At 32.1% G+C, this 9,994-nt stretch overlaps 1 protein-coding gene across 1 annotated transcript; it reads right to left on the bottom strand.

Moving 5' to 3' along the window:
* Nucleotides 1–8,865: 8,865 nt before the first annotated feature.
* LOC114330531 (FUN14 domain-containing protein 1A-like) lies at nt 8,866–9,267 on the bottom strand. Its single transcript, XM_028279886.2, has one exon. It carries the CDS (start codon nt 9,265–9,267, stop codon nt 8,866–8,868), a length of 402 nt encoding a protein of 133 aa, XP_028135687.2.
* Nucleotides 9,268–9,994: the final 727 nt, after the last annotated feature.

Genomic DNA, 9,994 nt, shown 5'->3' with positions numbered 1-9,994 from the left:
GCCCTTGGACCCAGTGGTTTTTGGTCCATACAAAACTTTTTACCACAAAACTGCAGAAGACTGGATGTTAAGTAATCCTGGTAAACCAATAAGTATTTATGACGTTGCAGGCATTGCAGGAAAAGCTTATCTACAAGCATTCACACCAAAAAATATTGTAAAAAGTTTTGAGGGTACAGGTTTGTGGCCAGTTAACACCAATATTTTTATAGAATCAACACTGGCTGATAAATCTACATCATCTACCGCTCCTTGTGACCAAACTTCCAATTGTTTGACTTTAATCCCAGCTGAACATTTATCTACCCCGTCTACTTCCGTTTCTAATCCTGTTCCGTCCACTTCTTTTCAAGTTGATTATCCAACTTCAGGGTCTTTAGCTGCACCACAGAGTGAATATACATCACCTGTAACCGATCTGCCTCTCAATATCTCTATAGAGTATATAGCGCCGTTTCCAAAAGCGCCAGCTAGAAAAGATTTACAAGGCAGAGGAATGCGTAAGAAAGGAAAAACTAGAATTTTAACCAGTACACCAGAGAATCTTGCTATTATGTCAGAGCTGCTAAACAGAAAAAAAAAGTCAACGCCAAGAGAAAAGGAACCTAAGGAAAAGGTAAAAAAGAAGCTATATAAACTTCCTTCTAGTTCTTCATCTGATAGTGAAGATGACGATCAAATACCTTTCTGTGACACGTCTGATGAAATGGATTGTGATAATATGGTTGAAGAACATGATTTTCCTGAGTTCCCATCAGAAATAGATCTTGACATAGTAGTAGGAGACTTTATTTTGGTTAAGCTCTGTTCTAAAAAGTTAGTTAAACATTACGTAGCTAAAGTGCTGGAAACGATTGATAATAATACTAGTTATATTGTAAAATTTTATGCGAAGACTCAACAAAACTTTCATTTCATAGAAGGAAAAGAAGAACCATATGCAGTCGATTTTCAAGACATAGTGCTTAAATTACCACTGCCTCAAAGCGTGGAAGAATCAAAAAGGTTTATTTCTCATATTAAATTCAATGTAACTTTTGACAATTATAATATGTTTTAATATACTCATTGAAAAATCTTTTATTAGTATTGTTATTAGTAATAAACAATATTTTAGTTGACTATCCATTTTTATGATGATTAAAAAATATATAACACATATTTGTAATTAATTTTTTATACGTCCAAAGGTACAACCTCTGTCCAAAGGTACATACAAACCAGTCCAAAGGTAGACGTAGGTGCTGTCCCTTTGGACAATATGACAGTATTTTAACAAATGCATGTTGATTTTAAAATGGTGCAACTTATAGATTATACAAAATTCACAATAATTCAAAACAGTCTGATAAATAGGTTGCACTAGAAGATTTTTTTCTTAGCAGTATAATTTCTCTAATAAAAAAATCCAAAAGCAATATTTTGTGAAATGTCCAGAGGTACACGTTCTTACCCTACACCAGGGAGTGTTTTACCTCACGTTAAATTTTATTTAACTAGATGGTATACAGCCAACCTTCGGGAGTTATCCCGTTTTATTTAGCCACAATTATTATAGTAATGACTATTACATTTTTAATTTACTACTAAAGTTTGACGTTTCGATTTCCACCCCGGAAATAGAAAATTGTTCTAAAAAATTCTGGGAAGTTTTTATAACCTGATTTTTAGGTTATGTATTTCTTTTCAAACAATGACAAAATTTGGTATGGATCTTATGGACCACAGCAATGTCTGGTTGAAAGAATGAAAGTAATATTATTAGGGATATCAAATTCTGAAGGACCGGAGTAACTCAGGATGTAGGATGTCTGACTTCCATGCAGATGGGCCGGGGTTTGAATCCCAGCGCCGCGCCGGCGAGAACAGCTAGACGTTTTTAAAAATGTATATAGGCCCCAGGTCGACTCAGCCTGAATAAAATTAGTACCTTGGGTAAAACCATGGGTAATAATAGGCGGTTGAAGCGTAGCACTGGCCCTGTTACCTTTCTTGTATACCGTAGGCCCTAGATATAGCAGACAACTCTGCTATAGTTTCAAAGCCGCGTTAGCGGAATAAATCGGGAGACAATTATATATGTTACGGTAAGAGTAGATAATTGGTAATTGTATACAATTACCCGAGTCGACGGTAAATGTAGGAAATGATTTTCAATTATCTGCTTTTACCGGTAATTGTATACAATTACCAAGGACCAGCGGTAAAAGTAAGTAAGTAAAATTGAAATAAATACAATAAATTCCAACAGCTATTCAAGAAGTACGATTTTTATTTAACTGAATTAAAAACAATAACAGACATTTTGTTTAACCTGAATTGAGCTTTTTTGCCTGAATTCATACTACTACTTTACTTACTTACTATTTGTTGTGACATGGCAAACTCTCATGGAACTTGGAATTACATAACATTCCATTTTTTTACATTTAAACTTGTCTGTTTTACATTTTATTTACTTTTGCAAACACATCGCTGATAGCCTTGCCCGCCCGACAAAGACGTTTTTCTAACATACTCGCGCAATGAAATGTTTAGTTTTGGAACCATGTCTAAATAAATGAATAATTCTTTGCAGATGGTAAATTGATTTCTGCTATAGGTACAACTGTGGCAGTCGCCCTTCTGTAGTAGCCAATTCGTATAACTCATTTAAAACACTCATAAAAACAGCCAAATGTCTTTGATGTTCTAAGCATTTTCTTCGCTTTCTTTTCAAGACCTTCCTTTGCACGTGTCCGTTTAATTGCAACAGAATCTCGTCTCTGATTAGAAAATAGTTCTTCTAGAATCGCATTAAATTCATTCACTGATGGTTGCTCAGGTTTTTCTGGTTCTTGTTCTGTTAAAAGCTCATTTGGCTCATCCACTTCTGCTTCTTCGTATTCTTCGGAATCAGGACCTGACTGGGTTTCTTCTACTTGTTCTTCTACTTCCAAATATTCTTCAGTCGAAATATTTTCTAAAGCATCTCCTGGCAGTGATGAAGTTTTAAAACCAATTTTGGCAGAAACCCCAAACATAGCTTCATACGGACTGCACTTGATGCCAGAAGGGTAAGCTAAGCTCGGTTCTTAGCGAATTGTACAGATCGAAGATCCTCTGACAACTTTTTGTTTGGTTGCCTTCCAACCAGGAACTTAGTATATTTTCAATGCCCTTTATTCGCAACAGATCCTTGTGACTCACTATGTCTTGGCTTACCGTGCACTATCTTCAAGTCTTTCCATATGGAGCACAGTTCTTCTATAATTATGTTGGAGAATTCTCATCCATTGTCGCTTTGAAGGATGCTATTAGCTCCAAAGGCACAAAATATGTCAAGAAGAACTAATGCAACTTCTTCTGCATGTTTAGTTTTCAACGGCCGTAATTGTACAAATTTTGTTAAGTGATCTTGGTAGACAAAAATGAACTTGAATTAACTATCTGCTTGGGCTTGCATATCTATCAAATCTATTTGACATCTACTACTCATTTCTTTTTTTGACAGTATAGGTTTCAATACTAAACCTTTTTTAAAAACTTAAGATTTTTTCTCGCAAGTTTCACACAGGTCCAACTAGACCGCTATGATTTCTACAGTTATGTATTGTGGCATTCCGCTTACGTGTCGATCGTTATAATTTTAATTTCTTACTTTTATTAAGATCCTCTGGGAAATGTATACAATTACCGGAAAAAGTAGGAAATAAAGGGTTTTTACAGAATATTTCCTACATTTACCGTCGACTCTGGTAATTGTATACAATTACCGGTAATTGTGTACAATTACCAGATTATCTACTTTTATCCTAACATATATATTATCAAATTCTGACTATTCTCGTGTATTGTGTATGAGATTTTTGGTAATTTGTTCTTCCAGTTTCTTTATTCCGCTATTGTTGGTATGTTCTTGTTATTGACTTTTTCTTTAATTATTGGCAAACAAAACCTATTGCATTCTGCTACACATTTTTCTTCTATAAGTAGGATGAGGACTGCATCTTTGACTTTTCTCTTGTTTATGTCTGTTTCTTTCATGATTATTGATGCATCTTTCCATTGTATTATGTGCTCATTGTTCCAGGCATGTTTGCATATCTTGGATTTTTCGAAGTCTTGGTTCTTGATGTGTGCTTCATGCACGTCTACTCTGACATTTAGTGGTCTTACGGTTTCTCCCACGTAGTAATTGTTGCATTCACAGGGTATTTTGTAGATGCAGTTTATGGATCTTTCTTGTGTGTGGTTGGGTTTGGTTTTGAATAGGATAGATCTCAGAGTGTCGGTTGTTTTGAATGTTGTTGTGATATTGTACTTATGTCCTATTCTTTCAATTTTTCTAATAATCCCTTTACATATGATATTGCTGCCAATACCATATGTAAAGGGTATATACCCTTCAATACCAATACCAATGGTATTGTTTATTGGTATTGCTGCCAATACCATTCATATATCTTTAAATTTCTTCTTGTGAGTATCTCTGGAGTACTTGTGGCGTTTTGTTGTTTGTTTTCTTTAATCTTCTGGAATTCCTTGTTTATAAATGACAATGGCTAGTCAACTTTAGTCAAAACCTTCTTAGCAGGATTTTTTCTTCCCGAAATGTATTTTCATTGGAGCAGGTGATACTCCTACTAAAGGTGATGGTCTACTTGAAAATAAGTATTATCTGTGTAAAGTGTTACTAGCTCCACGTTGACTTAACACATTCAGTTTTGGTTTTTTTGTCAATGTATCATCCCTTTCTAGTTTACCTCTTGATATTTTTAAAGTTTTCTCCAGTGATACATTGTTAAAAAGACTGGTAATATTAAAACTGACTAGCATATTTTTGGAATTATAATCTATTTCTGCTAATTTTCAGAGTGGTTCTGTGAGTTTTTGATGAAAGGGTATGTTATTTACTAGTGGTTGAATGATGTCTAGAAAGAAGTTTAACAATCTGCTGCAAGGAAAACCTATGTTAGACATTAGTTATATAAAAATGTAATTTTCATTACACCAATAATTATTGTGACTCAATCCCATATAAACATGATACTAGAACAAAGTAAGTAAATTTAATATATTTTAAATAGTGCATTCCTTCATTACAAGAATGACTCGGACAGAAATGGTTTTTTCAAGGCGATTTTTTATTCGATATTTTTATGGGAAATAGTTTCTCTTTATTCAGTTATAAAAGTACCTAATAAAAGATGGAAGGCGCTAAATTTTTTTATACAATAATAAAATAATACTAATAGATAATAACACATATACAATTATAGAACGGCCATGATTTGCAAACGATTTATATAAAACCCTCGAACGTAAGAGATTATACAATCTTAAGGACATTGATGTTACGTGTTACATCCCATCAATTTTTATGTATCTACCCTGTTTTTAAGCTAGGAGGAGCAATTCAAATTTACTGCGCCGTAATGCTTTTTTGTCATTGGTAACCACTGTTATGAAATTTTGAGACTATTGACATTTATGAAATTTTGACACTATTGGCATTTAAAATTCATAGGTTAATTAAGTTATATCGGCGATTCTTTGTGTTTTTTGCATTGTTCCTTTAATTTTTAGATTTTTAATTTGCTTTTATTATAAAAAGCAGAGTTACGCTGAAAAAAAAGTTGGCCCCTTTTTTATGGTAAAAAAAAATCGTGAAAATCTCCCTCTATTTAGCACCCTAAATAAAATTAATCGTTACCGTTTTATCATTTACTTTAAATGTAGGTATGTATATTGTTTATATGATCTGTAAGTTTGACCGGTTTGAAGTCCTTATTTTTGAAAAAATTAGGTTGTATAATAAAAAACAATTTCCAAAAATTTTGAAAAAATTTCCTTTTTTCGAAATAACTTAAAAAATATTAGTGATACGAAAAATGTAGGTTTTGCTGTAATAAATATGATAGTTTCATTTTGCTTTTCCGTAAGAAAAAGATTGGTTAGGATATGGGTGTTCAAAGTTTGCATACACTCGTGAATAGTGACTCGTTCAAGCCCTTTTAACTATAACACTTTCAAAAATAAGCACTTTAAATCGGTGAAACTGACAGATCATATAAGAAATACAAAAGTAAAGTAAATTGTTTGTAAAGCGGTAAGGATTCATTTCATTTGGGGAGCTAAACACGGGGATATTGATGATTTTTTTACCAAAAAAAGGGGTCCAACTTTATTTTGAGCGTAACTCGCTTATTTTTAACGCTAGAAACTTTTATAAACAATTAAAACGAAGCTTTTTGTAAACACTTTAAAAAAGTTGAAATGGATTTTTCTCGAAAAGTGATTTTTCGGTGATTTCACGTTGAAATATTCGATTTGAAACTAGACGACCAACAACGTATTTTTCATGAGCTACAACTTTGCTTTTACTCGGTTTATAGACTTAACTGATACACCATGTTTTTAGTATTTTTATAGGCTACACTTTTGCAAAGAATATTTTTTCGATAAAATATTTACTTTTTGAGTTATTTGCGGAAAACCGTTTAAAAACGTAGATTTTTTTGTCGAAAGGTAAACATTTTCAATCGCAAATATCTCGAAAAGTATTGACTTACATAAAAAACTCTGTAAAACTAAAGTTGTTTATAATCAGTCAATTTCTCCATTTCCGGGCTTATCTTGAACGTACCTATGTTTTTTCACCCCCGAGAAGGGGTGACTGTCACCCCCCAAGTAAAAGCATCCAACGGCACAAATTCAACTTTGAAGTGGAGGGTAAATAGAACCTAAATCCAAATTTTCATGCAATTCGGAGTTGCCCCTGAAAATTACACGGTATCACCGTATTTCCCGTTCATTTACTGTAGACCAGGCCGCATATGTAAAAATATTAGTACATTTGGACGTTGAGAGGTGACTCAAATTTTTTTGGAGAAATTGCTTGAAAATAAATCAAATAATAATATTTGAGTTATCCTCCCTCTCAAAAAGGTCCGGAACATTGTTTAAATAATCAAAATGTCAAAAAATTAAGGAAAAATTCGATTTTTTTCTTGGTTTTTTGATTATAACTTTAAAAGTATTCATTTCCGAGAAAAGTTGTAATGAGATAAAAGTTGCGTAATTAAATTTCCTACAATATAGAATTGGTTAAAAATTTAAGAAATAGTCACCCTTGTTGAAAAATAGCAGAAATTGTGAAAAAAACATACAAAAACAAGTATTCGCATTTTGCGTTTTTCCACCATTTACGCTACACTTAGGACCTTCATATTTCACCCTGAAAAATTTTATCATACAGTAAAACAATATTGTAAATTTCATTAAGATCGGTTCGATAGAATTTGCAAAATAAATTTTGCAATCCAGATTTCGTAAAAAAAATTCATTTTTTCAAAATGTTACAGGACTGAAAATAAAACAGATAGCAAGTTGAAAATTTTTTTGCATATAGAAGGGTACTGTACCTGTCATTTTCAATTTCGCAAAATTAAAATCGCTTAACACCACGGCGTCAGGAAATTTTTTAAATAAACATTAATTATTGGTGCTACGCGCAGGACAGCGGATAGGTTGCTCTGATTGGGCATTCCAATGACCTTTGATAATGATTGATAAATTTTAATTTTTATGACATTTCGATATAAATAAATAAATTTGTTTATTGCAAAATAAAAACACATACTCTATCCTTTGAAATAGCACTTTTATTAGCAAAAACTTTCTTTGTTCATATATTTTAATTTAAATAATAAAAGTTTATTATTTTTAAACATATGCAATTGTTTAAACAATATTTCACAAACAATAATAAAATTAGTTTGATTTTTGTGGAATTAAAAAATTAAAATACAACAAAATATAGAGTAAAAAAATAATATATTAGATAAAGATTGGAACAAATTTTGGTGGAAATCAACCTGTGTGAATCGAACACCGCTGTCCTGCGCGTAGCACCAAGAATTATTGTTTATTTCAAAAATTTTCTGACGCCGTGGTAATTAATCGATTTTAATTTTGATAATTGCAAATGAAAGGTACAGTACACTTCTATAAGAAAAAAAAATTCAACTTGCTATCTGCTTTATTTTCAGTCCTGTAACATTTTGAATAAATGAATTTTTTTTGCGAAAGCTGTATTGCAAAATTTATTTTGCAAAATCTATTGAACCGATCTTAATGAAATTTACAGTATTGTTTTACGGTATCATAAAGATTTTCTGGGTGAAATATGAAGGTTCTAAGTGTAGCATAAATGGTTGAAAAACGTAAAATGCGAATACTTGTTTTTGTATGGTTTTTTCGCAATTATTGCTATTTTGTAACTAGGGTGACTATTTTATAAATTTTTAACCAATTTTATATTATAGTAAATTGAATTACGCAACTTTTATGTCAGTACAACTTTTCTCGGAAATGAATACTGTTAAAGTTATAATCAAAAAACGAAGAAAAAAATCGAATTTTTCCTTCAATTCTTGACATTTTGATTATTTAAACAATGTTCCGGATCTTTTTGAGAGGGAGGATAACTCAAATATTATTATTTGATTTATTTTCAAGCAATTTCTGCAAAAAAATTTGAGTCACCTCTCAACGTCCATCTCAAAACAGATCCGCCCTGGACTACTGGGCTAATATTCAAAATGAATATCTCTCAATTGTTTGTGGATCTATCTGTAGGGAAGTATTCTTCTACATATTATTATGGCGACTAAAATATCATACATTTTTTCCCAGAACCATTCATTTTTAAATAAAATGTACGTAAGTATATATTAAATATAATTATATACCTTTTATTATTTTAAGTATTTTATTAAACTACTTATAAATAAGTTATCCGCTATATTTAAATTTTAACAAATATTTAACTTAGCTATTAAGGATAATACAACATCAGGAACAATTTTCCAACATATCTTCTTAAATCGCTATTCCAATCAAAAATCCTCCCACGAATCCATACATTATACAAACATTTTTATTCTTTACGAATTCTTTGACCTTCTTCAAATATAAAGCTGCACCGTTAGCCATATTTTCTTCAACTGAATTGTTAACTGTATCATTGACTCGATCCCAATTTATATTAATATACTCCATTTCATTTAAAACCTGAAGTAACATCATACCTCCTCCAAGAGCAAGAGCTGCTGATTTTCCTATTTTAGTTGTAACTATTCCCGTAATAAAGCCTGCAGAAGCTCCTACTAAAACTTGTTTGGACTTAGCATTACTGCGTAGTACATGCAAAATCTTTTTCAGTTGGGACTTTGGGCATTTTTTATCTTCTTTTTCGGTGTCGGTAGAACTAGAAACGGTCATGTTTCTTTATTTACTGCCGAGTCTATTAAATGCTACGTTATCTTTTTAATATTTTGAATTACGAAGAATACTTTTAAAACTCTACAAACATAACGTCAACGCGTCAACATTAATTGCGACTCTCAAAAATGACAACTGTCACATTGACGTTTTGAACAAACTAGATACAAATTATGGTTTGTTCTAAAATGCAATGGTCTTAAGGTCTGTTCACACGAATCACTGACGTTCGAAGCATCTGTCAAGTTCGTTTATGCACGCAGACCTTTATAGTTTTATATCCAGTTTGTCTAAGAACCGTGACATCCGGTAAGCGTATAAAGGTAGTTGTTCCATAGGGCTTTTCATCGATTGTCATTTGTTTCGAGCTCCTGCCATATGTTGTATACTCTGTGTATAATATTAATATACACGGATTATACCACATATAACAGAAGCTCGAAACAAATGACTGTGAATGAAAAGCCCTATTGTTTTTCCGTTAGATCTTCGCGCAAACGTAATAGTCCATTATTTCACGGTTTTTGCTCTAAATTTTAAAGAACCGCTTGGATTGAGATGAAATTTGGCATACGCATAGCTTACATGTCAAAGAAAAAAAGTGATATTGTGCCGATGTGTGTTTTTGCCGTGGGGGTGACTTTCACCCCCTATTGGGGGTGAAAAAATATATGTCCAAAATAAGTCCGGAAATGGGTAAACTGACTAATTTTAAGTAACTTTTGTT

Source organism: Diabrotica virgifera, chromosome 3, assembly GCF_917563875.1.
Source record: "Diabrotica virgifera virgifera chromosome 3, PGI_DIABVI_V3a".
Lineage (NCBI taxonomy): Eukaryota > Metazoa > Arthropoda > Insecta > Coleoptera > Chrysomelidae > Diabrotica > Diabrotica virgifera.
Note: the sequence above shows the minus strand (reverse complement) of the source record. Positions and strands in the feature narration are given on the sequence as shown.

Bases quoted from the DNA above. Each gene is read 5' to 3' on its own strand.
- LOC114330531 (XM_028279886.2), bottom strand. From the start codon at position 9,267: ATGACCGTTTCTAGTTCTACCGACACCGAAAAAGAAGATAAAAAATGC.